General features: G+C 35.3%; 3 protein-coding genes across 5 annotated transcripts; 2 read left to right on the plus strand and 1 right to left on the minus strand.

Moving 5' to 3' along the window:
* Nucleotides 1–8,908: 8,908 nt before the first annotated feature.
* On the plus strand, nucleotides 8,909–13,350 carry LOC106414687 (heat stress transcription factor A-7b-like). 3 transcript variants are annotated; one of them, XM_048764961.1, is made up of 8 exons: nucleotides 8,909–9,793; nucleotides 9,887–9,934; nucleotides 10,733–11,949; nucleotides 12,220–12,311; nucleotides 12,448–12,494; nucleotides 12,572–12,656; nucleotides 12,748–12,936; nucleotides 13,073–13,350. In XM_048764961.1, exons 1-3 carry the CDS (start codon nucleotides 9,539–9,541, stop codon nucleotides 11,285–11,287), a joined length of 858 nt encoding a protein of 285 aa, XP_048620918.1. In that variant the 5' UTR covers nucleotides 8,909–9,538; the 3' UTR covers nucleotides 11,288–11,949; nucleotides 12,220–12,311; nucleotides 12,448–12,494; nucleotides 12,572–12,656; nucleotides 12,748–12,936; nucleotides 13,073–13,350. The 3 variants fall into 3 exon arrangements, with proteins under 3 accessions (XP_048620918.1, XP_048620917.1, XP_048620919.1); XM_048764960.1 differs by having other exon boundaries at nucleotides 10,733–12,311; XM_048764962.1 differs by lacking the exon at nucleotides 9,887–9,934 and having other exon boundaries at nucleotides 8,914–9,793; nucleotides 10,733–12,311.
* Nucleotides 13,351–16,785: 3,435 nt separating this feature from the next.
* Nucleotides 16,786–17,535, minus strand: LOC106415922. Its single transcript, XM_013856735.3, has one exon. The coding sequence runs from the start codon at nucleotides 17,513–17,515 to the stop codon at nucleotides 16,970–16,972; it is 546 nt and encodes a 181-aa protein (XP_013712189.1). The 5' UTR covers nucleotides 17,516–17,535; the 3' UTR covers nucleotides 16,786–16,969.
* Nucleotides 17,536–17,600: 65 nt separating this feature from the next.
* Nucleotides 17,601–18,661, plus strand: LOC106415923 (guanine nucleotide-binding protein subunit gamma 1). Its single transcript, XM_013856736.3, has 4 exons — nucleotides 17,601–17,840; nucleotides 18,066–18,118; nucleotides 18,227–18,271; nucleotides 18,343–18,661. Exons 1-4 carry the CDS (start codon nucleotides 17,754–17,756, stop codon nucleotides 18,425–18,427), a joined length of 270 nt encoding a protein of 89 aa, XP_013712190.1. The 5' UTR covers nucleotides 17,601–17,753; the 3' UTR covers nucleotides 18,428–18,661.
* Nucleotides 18,662–19,305: the final 644 nt, after the last annotated feature.

The raw sequence follows: 19,305 nt of genomic DNA on the forward strand, positions 1-19,305 counted from the left end.
CATTTAAATTTAATTACATATTCTATCAAATTTTTTTAAAAAATTGTTTGGATTAATAAAATTGATTTATACGTTTGCACCAATTTAATTATATATGTAATAGTTACTGACTTTTAATTATTCAATATATATTTATTATTTCATAATATGTAAGAACATATAATACATAAAATAATTTATATATATAATGTTTATCCCGCGCAAGGCGCAGACTTTAATCTAGTTTTATAGTTAAAATTGGAGAATCTACTGATATTTTGTCGAAAGAGAACCTACGATCAACCCTTCACTGCGTGTGCAGACCAGAGAAGCTGGAGTACATAATCCGCGAGACACCTGTGGCCTTTTTATAGCCAAAATGGACCCACACTTTCTCAGTCTCAAAACATACAATGGAACATACAAGGTCAGGTTCTATACACCCTGATACGGATGAGGTATCTAAAGCATACATGCATTCAAACAATTTTTCCACCTCCATCGTCACAGGTAAGGGATATGGGATAACATTTGCCGAGTTTTCTCGCAAAACAACCAATCAGTACTATTAGGCATATTGCAATCTAATAGATAACTGTCATCTAAGTCCGTTAGGCATGTGTTAAATGTTCATCGTGAATTGAAGCCAGGAAATGGTGGTTCCTTGTGAAAGAGCAGTGATGTGCCACAATATAGAAAAATTAAACCTTTGCTTACGGTAGCAAAATATATTTAAAGATCAAGGGCGTCATATATGAAAATATTATGATAACATGAATTTCTTAAGTAACAGACAATGTAGACAATTGTTAATTGTTAGAGAATTAGAGTAATTCGATGTTGGTGATTATAGTTTTTAATGCATTTTTTAAACATTAACAAACTGAAGTTAAATGAAAACTTATCTTTATTCAATTATGACATAAAACATTGAGTAATTTGATTTTCTTATCTAAAAATAGTTCTAAAATTGATTTATAAATACTTGATTAATACTTTTTTACAAAAATAAACTTGTTATATAATTAATATTTTGTAAGTTATATTATTTGTATGTTTCTTCTCTGTTGTAATATGTATTATTATTTTTATCAAAGAGATTTTTATGATTCGTTTCTGGCAACCATAACTTTGAAAGAAGGAACCAAAATAGTGAAAGTTGATACATGGTTATAACTTACACCATTTTTACAGTGAACTAGAGATTTTTTTCCGCGCTTCGCGCGGATTGTGTCTTATAAATTTATTTTATTGATAATATTATTTTTTGGTTTTTTTCTTTTACATTAACTTCTTGTTTTTTCCAATGTTAGTTTTTCTTAATTTAAATTTATATGTTTATAATTTTTCATTTTTCTTTGTAGATGGAGAATTATATTTTTTATTGATGGTTTTTTGTATGTGACATAAACTTTTTGAAATTTTAAAATAATGTTATATATAGTACGATTAACACATTAAAGAAGAGAAACATATTCAGGCACATTTTACACAGGTTTTATATGCATAATTTTAAACATTATATATGTATATATTATAAGTTTGAAACATGTAAATGCTTTCTAAAGCTAAATACTTGTTCTGAGTTTACATAACTTATCGAAAGTTTTATCTCTTTTTAAATTCAAATCACAGAAAAAATATCAAAAAGTCAGTATAGATGGATTTTTTGTGCTTTTAAATCAACACTGAAAAATTACATGAATCAGATAAAAACAGTTTTATAAACAACTGGATAAAATTTGACCGAGCCAAAGATTTTTACACAATATGTTCTTTCTTCTTCAATTGCGAAGAGCCTATAGGCACAAGAAAAAAAAATCATAATTTTTGTTTTCACTTATATAACATTTTTTCTCCTTTACACACGGAGTTTATTACACTGTTATAAGCAATGGAGAACTCTATTCATATAAGATTCACATCTATGAATTTTGACAAAGAAGAATTTTAGCCACCTTTAGTTTCGGAATGGACCAACTTCAGTCATATACACTATATTTTCTCTATGATTCAAATCTTACAATTTTAATATATGTGCAGATTTCCATGTGAAAAAGCACGCACGCCATCTATCATTCAACCTATTACTTTTTCCAAAGTAAACACTATAATCCTCGTTTGGTTAGCTCCACAAACTAATCTCTTTGGATCAGTTTACCAAAAAAATATGGATACTAATGTCAGAAAAGAATAAAAACACTATCAACAATAAATATTGGCACAAGACTATTTGGTTCAAGGAACATATTCCACGTAATGCGTTTATATCATGGCTGGCTTTGCGGAGAAGACTGCCAACCAAGGATCGCTTGAGGCGTTGGGGGTTAAATGTCTTCGGAACGTGCGTCTTTTGTAATCTGGAAATAGAGACTCACCATCATCTTCTTTGAGTGATCTTTCTCTCGCTTGATATAGGAGCCTTTTGCTGCTGAAGTTTGGATTTCTCCTCAGGCTGATCTACACCCTGTTGCAGCCTGGATCAATCAACCTCGCGTCAACGCAGATGTGCATGCTACTCCAGTCATCAAGCTCTACTTTCGGTCAGCCATCTACCTGCTGTGGAAAGAGCGTAATGCTCGTGTGTTCACAGCTGTCTCTTCACCTTCATCAGTCATCCTTGCCTCTCTCGACCGTATGATGCGTGACCGTCTCCTCTCTTACCCGACAAGTTCTTCTTTCTCTTCTTCTCTACTTCTTTTTATCTTTCTTGTATAAGACCTCCTTAAGGCTTTTTTTTTTACTTTGAGTTGTTGTTGGTTGTTTTTGTTTCCTTGATGTAATAAGTTGTTTAAAAACAACAGTGTAACCTTTCAGAAAATGATAATCTTAACATCTTACCAAAAAAAACAACAAATATTGACTTATTTATGTGAATATATATTTTATTTTAAATCATTATAATGGACAAATAAAGCACCATAATTTGTACAACAAATTTTCTTAGATTCACCTCATCATACTCACCATTTTACCATTTTAATTACATAATTTTACATGAGCTTCTTCACCCTCCCCGGTTATTTTCTCTTTATTTATAACTACAATATAAAGTTATAAACTATATATATTATAAATTAATAATTTATTTATCCTTGAAGTCTAACGATTAAAAATAGAACATAATTCAATATAGATATATGATTCTATTAATAAATTAGCAGTTACAAATTTAAAATTTATAGAAATATCAAAAGTCGTATATTAGTTAATTATCTTCTAAATGACATTTATTTATAATTCTTTTTGGATGAGAATATTTTGGCTGAGATGGATAATCCCAAAAGCCTTGAATTTAGTCACTTTTATATAGTAGGATCTTCTCATCATATCTACACAAAACTTTTGTATGAGAATATGACATAAAAACAACCCGTTAAACATTGTCCACAATGGTTGATACCATGAGATGCTACTATGTGAAAGATAAATTCTACGGAGCAATCGCATTGTGGTTAGAGAAACTTATGTGGTAGCGCATACGTGTTCTTCAACATTTATGAGGTAGCGCATACGTGGTTAGAGAACTGCTCTTTCTACTGCTCTTTCGCTCCTATATTAGGTCTTGTTTCCAAATACAAATTTTTTGACGGTGAATTGGTGATCATCAAAAGTTTTTTTTTTTTTTAATATTGGTGATCATCAAAAGTTCTAGTATTAAAAAAAAGAGGATCCTATTATATATGTTGATATTCATAGCGGTTCCATGTTTCCACGAACCCATACTTGTTAAGATCCTGTTTCTGAAAAAGAAGATATTGCTCGTAGCAATAAAAACATATTGCCACGAATTATGGGACATGCAGCCCAACATACATTTCTTTTTTGACAAAATGTGAATTCATTTTATAGAAATGACATTGAAATACAATATTTTGGATCTAATTCTACTAGAACTAGCAAAGACTATCTAAGAATCTCCAAAAAAAAAAAAAAAAGATCCTTAAATACAATGTTAAGCTTAGTCAAATAAAGACCAAGGCTAAAACATGAAACATGGAGAACAACATGACAGCAATTGACTCCAGTATGACCCAGAGGACACTTTAATGCTGAAACCTGCAAAAAAAAATTGAGATCAAGGGAAAGTTCAGAAGCGAATGAGATCCCGGAGGAATCAGATGTTTTGACAGGCGGAGGCGGTTAGGCGTCCCGATCCCGGCCATCACTCCATCAAGAGTCCGCTCCCTAACAAACCAGAAGATTGAGAAGGATGAGGCTGTTGGTCCAATCCGACAAGAGGAGGAGCAAGCGATGAAGAACGAGAACTCGTGAACTGCAGGCGGGGGTTTTTGACTCCCTACTCCGGCCACAGCGTCGGAGAGATTGATGCTTTCCTATCGACAAAGAGGCAGTACACTTCCACCCCCACCTTCCTGTGAGAGCCTGAAGAACCGGAGCTGGAGCGAACCGGAGCTGGAGCTCCAAACAAACATGGCGACACGACTGACTACTGAAACAACACCGTACAAAGGAGAATGAACTGAGCATGTCCTCGAAGCTCAAATTAAAGTCTCTGGTAGACAGCGAACGAGACATGACGATATAGAAGTGTCACCGAGATTTGCTGGCATGTAGATCTAAAAACAGAGGCCCTCAGCGGAGTGTCTCGAACTCCACCGCTCTCGGAAGAATGATCTTTGAGGAGAGGCTCTACAACACCTTGAGTGACTGGAAAACAGAGGAACCGAGCAATAGGAAGGAAGAGGAGCACAGTGGAGGCAGCGACGCTCCAGATCTGCTCCGCTAAACCTTGAGAAAACGAATCTGACCCAGATCCGACAACGGTTCTTTGTTCTACCATAAAAGCAAGGACTCAATGTCCAATATGCTGGTGACCTCCTCGCCTACTCTCCAGGGAGGCTTGGTACGCACAAAGCTTCCGTTTAGGTCCGTTGAGGTAGAGGTCCAAAGAGTATAGGCAGAGAAGAGGCGACGAGAACAGAGGAATAAAGGGTGAGAGACTGAAGCTTACGCATATTGGAAGGCTCGCTGACCGCCATAGGAGAGATAAAGTTGACGGCGGGAATTAGGTTAAAAGGTGATGAAGGGGAGAGACACTGAAGAGAAGAGATGATTGGTAAGTGCTGTGAGTGCTTTCCACTGTTAATTTTTTTTTTACATCCACTTTAGTTTACCAATCATGCTTTAAGAAAAAAATTAAAGCTACAACCATAAAAACTAAAATAGGAAACAAAATAGCTTTGCAAATCAATTTTTTTAGAGCTTTATGTTTAGTGCTCTGAAAATAATTAATCTACATCTACAACATAAAATCTACAGCTACAGCAATAAAATCTAAAAAATAAAAGCCACAACACTTACTAATCATCCAAAAATTATTCTCTCACCTCTCTCTTGGGAAGAAATTATCTATTATACATTTATTTATAAATCAAACTAGGGGAGGCCCACGCTGCACGCAGGATTTGATGAATCAATTTTTATAAAAAGTATAATTTTGCATAAATTTTCTTTTATGTTAAGTTGGACGTGAGTATGGTTATGTTATCTATACCAAATTTCAATTATATAACTAAAAATGATCAAATTCTTAGTGTTTTTTTATTTTATTCCTGAATTGTAAATTTTTATAGTGTTTTAAGTTTTATAATACTATAAAATACATAAATCAATCGGATTCGATCAAAAGAGAATGACATCGGGTTTTCTAATACCATTGTATCCTTTTTTGAGGGTTTATAAAATATTGGACAATGAAGTTTTTATTTAGAGGAACTCTTTGTTAAAGTTATTATAATTTTTTTGTAGAATGTTAGTAATTGATATTATTAACAATCGTTTGTTGTTGTATTTTTGCCTTTGTTTGTTTCTTTTGTTATTAGAAAATTAAGCGTCAAATTAATTGTTAACTAACATTTTATATAGATAGTTACAGTTGTTTGAGAGAAGCAATGTAAATCTTTGTTTATATAAGACATTAGGAGATTGTTTAAAAAAAGTATTAGGAGACTAAGTGTTAAATTATACGATAGTTACGTTATTTGAGTGAAGCAATGTTATATTTTATTTTTTTCCACACTAATTTTTGAAAAATATTTGTATTGTTTAAATAATAATTATTACTTATGCTTTTCCATAATTTTCATCTTTCTTGGCATACGATTTAATAAATGACAATTCTCTCAGATAGCTATTTTTAAGTTTTTATCACAAAAATAACTTTCAAAAAAAAAATGACCAAAATAGCTTCTTTTTTATTTTGAAAATTTTAATATTTATTTTTAAAAATTTGAAACCTTATCTCCAAAACCTCACCTCTTAACTCTAAACCATAAGTCTAGATTAGTTAACCCTAGGGTAAAAATATATTTTTACCTTTTAATAAAACTTATTTTGATCATTTTTTTCATTGATAGCTATTTTAGTGACAAAAACTTAAAAAGTGATATCCTAGGAAATTTATCTTTAATAAAATGTGAATACTGTAAAAAAATTTGATCAAAGTGAATATTTTAATTAAATTTTGTATTTTTTAAACTTATATATTTTCATTAAAATATTTTTTTGACTAAATTTTCACAATTATTAAGTTAGATTCTGTGATATAACTAAAAATTTATTGTTAAATATTTTTGTTACTTTTTAATTTTCCAAACCGATTTTTGTTTAATTTTTCAACTATTTCTTAATTTTTGGTTAAAGTTTTTCAGTATTATTTTTTAGTTCTCTAAATTTATTTTTGGTCAGATGAAACATAATTCTATGAGTTAATAGCTTTTTATATTTATTGGCCTAGGTTTGATAAAATGTTAACAATAACGTAATTTGATTTCTCTTTTTTTGTTCTTATTATGATCTATTTATTTCTACATTTTATGTATTTTTAATTATTTTATGGATTTACATTAAATTGATTTGATGTTTAAATTTTTAATTAAATTCAAGTTATTTGTCTTTTTCCATCAGATAGAAAACTTGGTGGACTATTCGGTTTGATACATATGACACATTTCTTTGTGATAGTAGCATATGACACATCTTTGTGATTTAATTTTATTTTAAAATCAATTCTATATATTTTTTTTTTATCAAATTCAAATGTAATCTTAATAAGTAGTAAAATTACAAACATAATTATGTAGGAAACAAATTTTTGGGAATTAAATTGTATGTAATCATTAATTGTGTATATCCTAAATCTACGAAGAATTAGGCATAAAAAGGAGAATTCAAAATCAAATCTTCCGAACTCAGCAAAATATAAATTTAAATTTTGGTTTAGCACGTGAAGTCTACTAATTTACGCTTAAGTTTCACTAGTTAAATTTGGGTTCCTCGTTAAATATTAATAAAATGAAAACTCTTATTTCATTCTTTTTATCTTCTCTGACGGCGTTTCATCTCTTCTCTCCCTTTTTCTGATGCCAAAGAACCAAGCAAGTCTTCTTGTGTTCAAAGGTCTCTCTTTGTTTGATTCGATTTTGGGTCATGTATTGATATGAGTTTCATGCTTTGGTTTAGCTAATTTTATTCATGTCGTTGTCTTTCAGATCTGTGCTGATGGTTTCACGGTGACGTTCCCCATCCCGCCGATAGGTGAAAACCTCTCACTCTCTGTTTTTGGTGAAGCCATGGAACCTCTCTTTCTCTCTCTTTACGAAGCTTCCGGTGGTCTCCTCTTCGTTCTTCCTCTTTGCCTCACAGACCAATGTTGGTGCTTCTCAGTTCAAAGGTGTAAAACATCTTGTCGCTTTTTCTACTCCTATACTCTTAAGTTTTGCTGTTTGATGTCGTTCTTTTATGTTTGTTCATGGTAGACAACTCTTTGGTGGTGGAACAACGTCGATTTCAAGGCGAGAGAAGCTATGACGCAGCCAAGATTGAGAAGCAGATCTGATGAATTTCACAGAATCAAAGACTCTTATTTATAGGTAAAGAAAAAAGAAAGAATGCATTTAGTGAACAAAGTGGGAGGAGTGAGTCGGTTTTGTTAAACGCAACGTAACGTTGACTAAATCCATGTGTTTTATGAGTAACATGAATCGACATCAGGAGTTGCTCAAAAATAAAAAAGAATCGACATCAGAATGACAACGTCGCCCGAAAAAGATGTAGCCAACGTGAGTCGGTTTATTCATTAAACCAATTTGGACTTTCGTTTTGTCTATTCTATGGTCCAATTCTAAATAGATAGTTATTATTGTGAGTGGGCCAACTCTAAAGAGATTATCACGGAGGTTTAAAGTCAACATAGTAACCCACATACACAAAATATTTTTGTTTAAAATTTCATCAAACAAACCTCAAGCCCATAGTTATAACATTAATGAAACATTGTGTTTTAGTTAATGTACACGTGTCACACCCACACATCTTAACTTTATGATCATCCACCCACATATCTTAACTTTATGATCTGGATGCTGAGGTGGTGCAACAGGATGAACCAAACATTTTTACGTGTACACGTGCTAATCATACAGCTTTCGTTAAGTGGTAACACAATTTTTTTTGTCGGCAAGTGGTAACACAGTCTTAACTTTAGTTACCGCTATAAAACTGTTAGGTTTACTTACATGCACCCCCGTACATCCAATGTTGCATAGATTGGCGTAGCCAGCCAGCTACATGGCCACCATGTTCACAAGCACACTCCACAAGACACCGAATCACGACGTGGCAGTTTAGCTTTTGCCACGTGTAGCTTAGTAACGCAAACATAATCCATAAGCAACTTGGAAGTTCGGACTTTGGACTTGGAGCGTTTCTCTCTTTACGAAAAATACAAACGTACCAATCAACTTGTGTATATCGTGATTTCACTTGACAAACGCTATACATTTATATAAACTTTAATTTAAAACTTATTTTAGTTTATAATTTTATATTTAAGGTTGAATATAGAGTAGGTGTATCATATATATGAAATAGCGATGTACTTATATACGACTGTTATCTGAGGTAGGAATTGAAAAAGACATTTAGTTAAATATGATATAATGTAAGTAAAAATAAATTTTGTTGAAGAGTATTTACTATCTAGAGAAGTTTGAAATGCAAATTTCGGTGTATTATATTAAATTGGATGTACATCTAATGAAAATGGACTTATAAGAAAAAGAGAATATTTGATTTATGAAATTATTATCACATGTTAATCATTGGTTCCAAGTTAGGTTTTACCTTATTATCTGCAAAAGTATAAGTTCCAGAACGTTCTAAGAATGGATATGCAGGTGCACCCATTGTATTGTACTCTTTCTGGAAAGTTCAGCTAAATATTTGACCCAAAAAAAAGCTTTGTATATGTATCTAACTCTTCTATTTATAAGTCACATACGTGGCCAATCTCTTCGCCACATCTTCTTCCTCAATTACCATAAACTAACACACACCCAAAGCAGTGTTGTGTGTTTTCAAAAGACGCACTTTCCCGCGTCTTTCTAAGCCTCCTTTTGTTTGTGTCGTCCTTGGTCTTCACTAATTCAGAAACCCAAATGATTCGTCACGTCTCTTGAACCAAAACGTACGAAAAAAACAATATTAGGTCAAAGGTGTCATCATCGGAGGTCTATTATTGATCAAAAGAAGGAAGATGGAGCCGTCGTCGAGTTCGAGAGCGTGGTCAATGCCAGTGCCAATGGGAGGATTGCAAGAACCAGGGCCATATCCGTTTCTGACAAAGACTTTCGAGATGGTGGACGACCCAAACACAAACCACATTGTGTCGTGGAACAGGGGAGGCATTAGTTTTGTCGTGTGGGATCCACGTTCTTTCTCCGCGACCATTTTCCCTCTATACTTCAAGCACAACAACTTCTCCAGTTTCGTCAGACAACTCAACACTTACGTAAGTATCTCTGTTTCTCCACTGAACGTCATTGCTACGGGATTTGTTTTTTTTTTTCTCCTTCACTTTTTGTGCTCCCCTCTGATCTTATAGTTTTGGAGGACCTCGACGAAGCGTTCGGCCTCCAGTTACTGCGAAATGGTAATTTGGTTGGTTTATATTTTTGGAATTCATAGTTTAAAACCAATCTTTTGTATGAGTTATTTCCCATTAATTAATGGTTGATGAAATAAATTAAAAAAGACTCTAGGTAGCAGTGACTGAGACGAAGTGTTTTCGTAAGTTCTAGAAAACCTTATCCACGTTATGGGTGCAACTCGTAGCCAAGATTAGAAATATTATGAACAATTTTTTTATAAAAAAAGAATGAACATGAGTGGAATAGTGGAAATCATGAAATAAAAAAATGAAATTTCATTCCATCTCATTACATCATTCACAAAAAATTTAATCACTAAATGTAACTACATTTCATTTTTTCCATATATTCTAAAAGAAATTATTAGAATGAAAAAAAATCATTAGGAATAATCATTTCATATTATTCTAAAAATTAGAGTATGATTATTAGAGGATTTTTAGAATGGGATTCTTAGCGGAATATAAGAACCCGTCTCCGGTTCTTAAAACTCTTATTTAAAAACCGGTTCTTAACTTTTTTTAGTTAAAAGTTAAGAAGCAGTTTCTTATATTTCGCTAATAACCTCACCCTAAAAACCTCTGATAATCATACTCTTAGTAATCCAGTTGCACAAATATACTCCACTAGACACTTGTTCCCTCCATCCAAGCGACACATTCTTCCATCTACTAATGATATAAAAGATTAAAGATGGATTACTTTTACCGTGGCATGTAGATTACTTATTCTTTTCTATAAGAAGACATGGCAAAGGAACCTCTTTTTTACTAATCTTGATAATAATATATGGTTATCAGGGATTCAGAAAGATTGAGGCAGAGAGATGGGAGTTCATGAATGATGGTTTCTTGATGGGACAGAGAGACCTTCTCAAAAGCATCAAGCGACGAACCTCCTCCTCTGCCCCTCCCTCGCTCCATCACGCGCAAGGCGACCCCTGCGTCGAGCTCCGGCAAGAGAGGCATGTCCTGATGATGGAGATCTCGAGACTCAGACAGCAGGAGCAGAGAGCGAGAGGCTATATCCAAACAATGGAGCAGAGGATCAATGGAGCAGAGAAGAAACAGAGACATATGATGTCTTTCCTGAGGCGTGCCGTGCAGAACCCCGCTCTTCTGCAGCAGCTGCTCGAGCAGCAGAGGAAAGAGCTAGAGGAGGCTTCGATGGATCAGGTCAAACCGGAGACGGTGGAACACGTTTCGGAGCTGGAGGCTCTGGCACTGGAGATGCAAGGACATGGACGGCAACGGACTGAGGAGGTGGAGAGGGAGCTCGACGACGGGTTTTGGGAAGAACTACTGATAATGAACAAGGATGAAGATGGAGTAGAGGCGAATGTGAACGCATGTTAACTAGGTTCTTGTTCGAACCTGGTAACCAATAAATTAATGAAAATACAAAAGAGATATATATTTATCTATTATGAGCATCTTTATCTAAGGATACTAGAGGATTTTTAGTGTGTGGGTCCTGCGTAGGATTCAATTTTTTTAAAAAAATTGGTTACCAAAACTATCAAATAGTGGTCGATTTTTGAGGGTTTTTTATACTGTTCGCGGATCCCAATGAGGTCTGAGTTTTTCTCTTTTTTCTATGCTGGCACGTCATCAATTAGTGTGACCGCAGGCTGGTACGTGTCCTCCACAGCTATTGATACGACACGTTTTGTTTCTTTCTACACTTAACTTTATGTGGGCTTGCTGTTTTACTCAAGAATTCGTGAGTCCAATAGCGTGAAACCTCCTTCTTCTTCGTAACTACACTACGAGCCAAACCAAAAAATGCTCTTCTGCATTCTCTGTCACCATCAATGGAGTTTCTAGAGATTGATTGACTTAAATCGACGTGATGAACTCTTTGTCGGTCTTCAATGGCGTCGTTTAGTCTTCTATTCTAATCAACCGAAACGATCTCAAATACAGATTCATTGCTTTCTTAACTCCATAGACCGACGTGAAGCATATTGAATGTGACTTATCCTCCTGCAAGGCGGTGTGTCTATACCTTCAAAAAAGTTAGTCTTTTTCCATAAAACATCATCCTCTCAGTCTGTGAAAGCAACAAAAAAAATTACATTCAGTCTCTCTTCTTCATCTGCTTACTGCCTCTGATCCTCTTCTCATATCTCTCGCTTCCCTTTTCCATCAACTTGTCCTTCTCCGATTCAGAATCCAGACGACTGAGATTATAAGTTATTTCGTCAGATCAGCTGCAATCTTTATCTCTCTCTCTCTTTTGATCTTTTTGGTTGTGGTTATGATGTGGTTAGTCTAATGACTTTCAGGGTTGCTAGGAAAAGAAGATTTTTCATTGCAAGATGTCTTTTTCAGTGACTCTTCATGTTTCAGAGGCTTTCCCTTTCGTAAACAAATCCAGGTTCGATCATTCTTCATGTTTCTTTCCGAGATAGATTTGACATCTTCATGCCTCTCATAGATTACATCGTCCTCCATTCACATAAGATGCAAAATTGTTTAAACTAAATGGATTTTGGTTTAACATGAGGGATTAGAATGGTAAGGGCGAAGAGAAGTGCTCATGTGGTGATTGGTGCCAAGAGTATGTGTTCCCAGCGACTAAAACCATTAGTATCTCACACATTACATATCGTATAACCACTTCATTTTGTTTTCCAGTTACTCGGATACAAGAGCTGATGGACAATATATTGCAACGCCAACTTCAGGTCACGTTTACACAGACAAAGACGTAAATCTACGTGTAAGTGAATCATTAGATATTATAGAGATCACATATTTATAAAAAAAAAAAGAAACTTAAAATCTATGAGAGGCATTGTGTTGTTCGTTAGGAAGAGGGAGTTCCCATGTTTCATCCTCTCCAATCTTTTCCAACACACTGCTCTACGTGTGCTGCTATCAAATAAGGAATAGTTCCTGCTGGTGGTGCGACTTTGGTTCATCTCTCAACTGTCTATTCTTTCCATTAAGAAGAAACCGGAGGTTGTGATGAACGTTTGGGAGCTGATACAATAGACAAGGTAAGATTCTTTTTTTTTTTGGGGTAAGATTCCTTTTTTTTTAACTTCCGTTTTTAAGCTAAACAGGATCAGCTGATGGATCAATCTTATGTTTTGACTACATGTTTTGGTTGCACCACCTACACTTATTATCCAGAACGCTGGATTAGAAGGAGAATTTGGTTCGAAAAAGTTCAATTTCAGCGAATGGGAACTTGGTTTCAACGCCATGACTAATACCTATGAGGAGCTGGAGTATTGATCCAGCTAAAGTGACAAGATGTGCGCTTCAGAACGCTACTTCGGTTGGAGGAATGGCACTGAGCACTTAGGCCATCTTTGTGTAACCTAAGGCTCCTGCTGCTGCATCTCCTCAGGGCATCATTGTGTAACGAAATTACACATTTTTGTCATATGACTATATTTGTTGTCCCCAATTATCTGCAATATATGTTTTTCTCTGGGGAAATGAGTAGTTTTCTAAACATGAGAAATATGGTGGCCTGAAGAAAATAGAGACTCTAACAGTGTCGGATCTAAACGCACATGTCGTTGCTACATGTCGTCAATTCTCCTCTGCGGTATAATCCCTTTATACACAATATGTATCCTCATGACCAGTGTTTCCTATTAAATAGAAGTCGTGATTATTTTTGGCAAATATCCAACCAGAAAATATAACCTACATATTCATGATTATTCTTCGACAATATCCAACCAGTGAACATAACTTACATATACGTACCCGTTTACTATTAGTAACTTAACAGCAAATGGTTCATTAAAACATACTTCGAACAGTTCAAAATTTTTTCATATACTTCAACTTTCACGACGACTCGAGTTAGCCAATTACCACTAATAATAAACGCTGATACGCATAGCATGACAAAAACAAATATGAAATCATCGCTAAACACATACACACAATCTCACAAATAAACTGAGATTCGTGGTATTGATACTATTTTGTTTTTATTGTATTTGATTCTCAATTAAAAAAATATGTGCTTGCTTCGTATTTTCAGCTAATGACTGAGCATAAATTCAAAAAGAAGCATATAGACTTGAACTTTATAAACTTGAACAGAAAAATAAGTTGAAATGTTTTTTTTTTTGGTCAACAAGTTGAAATGTTTAATATTCACAATAAAGAAGATGTAACGCTAAAGAAGCTGCTCACTTGGAACAAAAAATGAGAGATTGTTCCTTATCCTAAAATACTACCTTGAAAGAATCCTTGAATACTAAGTGGCCAAAATTTCCTGATATAACAACAAGTCCTCCAGTTTTATTTATTTTCTAAAGATGTATAAACAAAAATAAATTCAATTTATGAAACAAATATATAACTAAAAGAGAAAATAATTTCACTCTACTCCAATTGACTGTAGTTTAAAAATTTATGTGACTTATTGATATAGTTAAACTAAAATAAATATATGAGAGAAAGTAAATAATTACATTTTAAAATGAATAGTAAAACAAATAGTTAAATTGTTGTTAAAAACTAAAACATTAATGCTACTTTTAGTTAAAAATAAATTAATCATTTAAAATAAATTTGTACTAATGTTTTATTTTTTTGTGTGTCCGTAGGACGGGTTTACCTTAGTATTAATAATAGTACTGCTCGAGCAATAAAAGCAAACAATGATGTTTTAACCAGCAAGATCAACGTCATGTTTAGGGATACAGACATATATTATACATATAGGGTTGCATGAACACCACAACGTTTTATTTTAGGAGTGAATCGGCTTAAAATCCTAAAGGAATGATGAAATTAGCAAACTATGTATGATGGAACAAGTTTTGTGTCTATCAACCAAAACACTATGGTGTGAGATTTAGGGTATTGACTTAATTAGGAAAAATGTTATGTATACAGAATACAATTTCACTTATTTTAAAAAGAAAATTCATCACAATTAACGACAACCAATCACAACGCAAGTTGTGATTATTATTTTTCTCAACTCAACCCGTGATAATAACAATTTGGTTCCTTTGAAGATGAGTATGGTGATGTTCGTTTGCTCACACAGGTGATCCATCTGGGAGAAGATCCAAATCGATGTTCGTTTTGTACATTATAATGTTACATCCAGATAGATCACCCAGCTGAAATTTTAAAAACTCATATCAAATTCTCACTCAAATGAAGGTGAGTGTTGATGGTGCATCTCAATGGAGATGCATCTAGTTCAGTCCAAAATGATAAATGGTAAAATAATTTTTTTAAATCAAAATATTATTTTCAAACCAAAAATCCTATATTTTTCCGTATACATTTTTTCTGCCAGAATTTCTCGTCAGAACTGAAAAACACACTTTTTCGCCAAAACCGCAAAAATACGATTTTCCGCAAAAAGCGTAAAAACGCACATTTCCATAAAAACGCCACTTTTCACCCAAACCAGTAAAACCACATTTTTCGGCCAAACCAGTAAAACCACATTTTTCGGCCAAAACGTTAAAAACACACTTTCCTCCCAAAAGCGTAAAACCGCACAAAAACCGAAAAACATATTTTCCCGCCCAAACCGTAAAAACACACTTTGTCGCCAAAATCACAAAATACATTTTTCCACCAAAACCGGAAAAACAAATTTTCTCGCTAAAACCAGAAAAACTCATTTTCACGGCAAAAACGTAAAAACACATTTCCGTAAAAACCGCAAAACACACATTTTCCCGCCAAAAACGGAAAAAATGCATTTTCACGCCAAATCAGAAAATCGCATTTTTCCGCCAAAACCGGGAAAACACATTTTTCCGCCAAAACCAGAAAACCACATTTTCCCGCCAAAACCGGAAAACACATTTTTCTGCCAAAACCAGAAAATCATATTTTCCTGCCAAAACCGGAAAAACAAATTTTTCCGCTAAAACAGGAAAACACATTTTCCCGCCAAAACAGAAAAACACATTTTCCCGCCAAAACAGAAAAACACATTTTCCCGCCAAAACCGGAAAATCACATTTTCCCGCCAAAAACGCAAAATCGTACTTTTTCGTTAAAACACATTTATTCCCTAAAAATTATTTTCCTCCAAAACCCTAAAAATTCTATTTTCTCGCACATTTTAAAAATATATATATATTTTAGTCATTTCTAACAAGTCCACCCGGATGCAGATGCAAGTTAAAAATATAAAAAAGCAAAGGAACATAGTTGTATTCAGATGATTCATCTGGATGCATAGACGAAATGAAGAAACGAACAACACCCAGATTGAACATCTGGATAAGACATCTAGATAGACCATCTGGATGCATCTTCAAGATGTACAAATGAACATGGCCAATGTAAAATACATAATATAAATTAGGAGCAGCCGGGCTTGCCACAGAGACAAGCCTGGGAGCTAGAGGCGGGGTGAGACGCAGACGCCTTGAGCGGCTCCTTCATTAATGCAAAAGTCGTAGCAAAGTTTGTGTCCGGCAAGACCCAATCAACACTTGAAGTTAGGAAGACCCTTGCATTCCCACTCACACCCTTGCGCTTCTCCCTTTGTCAATTAATCCTATGATCATCTTATATACCAACTAATTAGTATGCCTTTTTATCTATTTGCTTATTGGTTTACTGCATTACAATCATTACTATCTAGCTTAATTTGAAACTCAAATATATTGTGTGAATATATAAATTATGTGGATTCGGTCCCTAAATGCAATCTAGCACTCTGAAATTGAATATTTCAAAGGTAAATTTGAGCATATCAGTCTTGAACTAAATTTCAGAAGTGCATCCGTGAAGAAATCTTTAGTACCATAAACGTGATGTTTAAATTGGCTTCTGCAGTGGAAGCAAGAGTGTCTGCATAAGTTGATGAAGGGAAACATGGTTTAACTAAATAGAAGAACCATAAAAGCTTTTATCACATTCAAGATTTTGACACAAAACATGTAATGCAAATTTGAGCAGCACACAAGCTTTTAACATATCCAAGAAAATCCCAACAATTAGAGCTTTTGAATCTAAACAGTTTAGTAACCGTTTGTGCTCATACATAACAAAAAGGCGAAAAACGCTTCACATTAGAGTCTAATAAGTAGCATGCGATTGCTTTTGTTGTTTCAGAAGAAGATCTCTGGCTCTGCGGCTGGTTTTGCATCTTGCCTGAACCAGTGAACCCAACCACCAGCTGCTGTCCTCCGGCATTGACGCTAGCCAGATCAATCCCTCAACCTCCGTCTCCACCGCGATTCGTGCGTCTAGAAACGCAGCAGAGCACTTTTCTTTGGCGAATCCCGAGCACTTGTCCTTGGCCGCAACCAAGCATTCCTTGAATTCCCGCTCTTCGCATTTTTCTCGTTCCCTCATGTCCACGACCGCGCCGCCTAAGCTCCGCCACCACGGAGGCTTACAGTTGTTGGACGCGGAGACGGCGCACCCAATTCTGGCACCTTCCTCGCACTGCTCCTTGATTTGGGCTTCGCAACGCTTGTAAGCGGCAGCCCATGAATCCAGGGATCGGAAGGCTAGAACGTATTGACCTGATTCCGATCCCCCGGCAGGTATGGGTCCCCGGAGCAACGGTATCGGACGGTCGAACGAAACGGTGGTCGCCGACGCTGAGTATTCTTCCATTTCTCTCTAACGAGGCCCATCGGGCCTGAGGCTGGGATCTCTTTAATAAAAGGCTCATCCGACACGTGGCAATCAATAACCGACCGATTATTATAGTTTTGGGCCTTGAGAGATTAAAAGTCCATTAGCGAAAATTCAAACTTGTACGGTGGTTGTCTCTCTCTGGCGCTGAGAGTCTTGTCAGATCTGAGGATATGCGAATCGGGTAATCAAAAGGATCGTAGTAGCCCCTGCTGAGATGGAACTGGAAGATGGTGATGCACGGGGGAAGCACAGGATCCTTGCTGAGCTTGGCCGCGTCGAAGAGGAAGTCAGATTCTTGGAGGTAATATCCGATGATCCTCTCTAACCGGGGAGATATCAACTCTTTAATTGTGCCACCTCAGATCTTGAGTTTTCTGCTGAGATTATTCTCAGCAGATCCTTAGTTTTGCGAAATGTAGAGATCACTTCCTTAGAATTTCCCAAAATTCTCCTTTGTGTCTAACATCTCTAGCCTCACCTCATTGCGAACATTTGATAGTAAACTAGATTTCTTCTTTTATGCCAGAAAGAGTTGGAAGAGCTCGGGCAGACTGATACCGTACCAACCGTGTGTGAGGAGTAAGGGGAGGGAGAAACTCAGCCTATGTTTGTTTTTTTCTTTTGCAAGCAAAAAACTTGTGTGTTGATTTGGTGATCAACTTGTATTATTTTGTCTTGGTTTCACAGGCTGCTCTGTCTCATCGAGAAAGCACCCGACCCTCTCTTGCCACTGTGAGTTGTTTTTTTTTAGACTCTCAAGTGTTTACATTTGGAATCAAATGGCTGACAGATGTTATGGGCAGGACCAATGGGCCTTTGAACTTGGGATGGGACCGGTGGTTTCAAGGACCAGATGGGGGAGATGGCTGCAGATGCTTTATGCTTTGATCCATGGGTTTACATTAATATAGGCGGGGCTAGTTTCGGTGTTAAGACTAGTTTACATGGGACCCAAAGTTTTAACATGTGTGATGATCTATATCGTCGTAGTAGAAAAATCGTACAGAGCTTTGGATTGTGTAGAATGGTTAAGTTGCAAGTATGTAAGCTAAGCAGTAGAATATTTTGTATGTATGAGATTCGAATCTGGCATCCGAGCAATCAGAGTTTGAGCTTCTCATCGTTGTTTTTTTTCTTAAGTCTTGTTTTGCATAGAGATTGGAACAAGAGGGAATCTGAGTAATGGAGTGTGTGCATAGTTGGAGGGGTAAAGAAGAAGAAAGTTGGCAGATCTTGAAGACCGTTGAGTGTGTCTTTTTTTTTTTTTTTTTTTTTTTTTTTGGTAACTACCGTTGAGTGTGTCTCCCTTTTCTTTTTACTTATTGTCCACATCCCCATAATACCATAGACACACAAGAGAGAGGATGCAACACTAGTTTCGAGGTTCAAAATACTGTCATACCCATTTTTAGATGATTAGTAATAATCTATGATTATTATCGTGGGTCGATAATGGAACCCAGAGGCACATGCCTCCGCTCCACTCTTTTATTATTTATCACTACTTTATGGCTCTTCTCATTTTCTGTATTTCCAAACTTTCAATATACTTTTTACCTGTTGCTGCGTATGTAACAGTAGGAACTCCCCCACTCCCTTTGATATTTGGGATCCATATTGCAAAATAATAAGGATGCTGCTAAGTAGGTCGTTTATTCCATAGCTTAAGATAGTTTTTAGAGCATTCCTAAAGATTCCTCGAGTAAATAGTAGTATATGTTTCAAGGATTAAGTAAAACACCCTCGAGTCTGATTATTTGGCTTTC

This window comes from Brassica napus, chromosome C8, assembly GCF_020379485.1.
Source record: "Brassica napus cultivar Da-Ae chromosome C8, Da-Ae, whole genome shotgun sequence".
In the NCBI taxonomy this organism is placed as follows: domain Eukaryota; kingdom Viridiplantae; phylum Streptophyta; class Magnoliopsida; order Brassicales; family Brassicaceae; genus Brassica; species Brassica napus.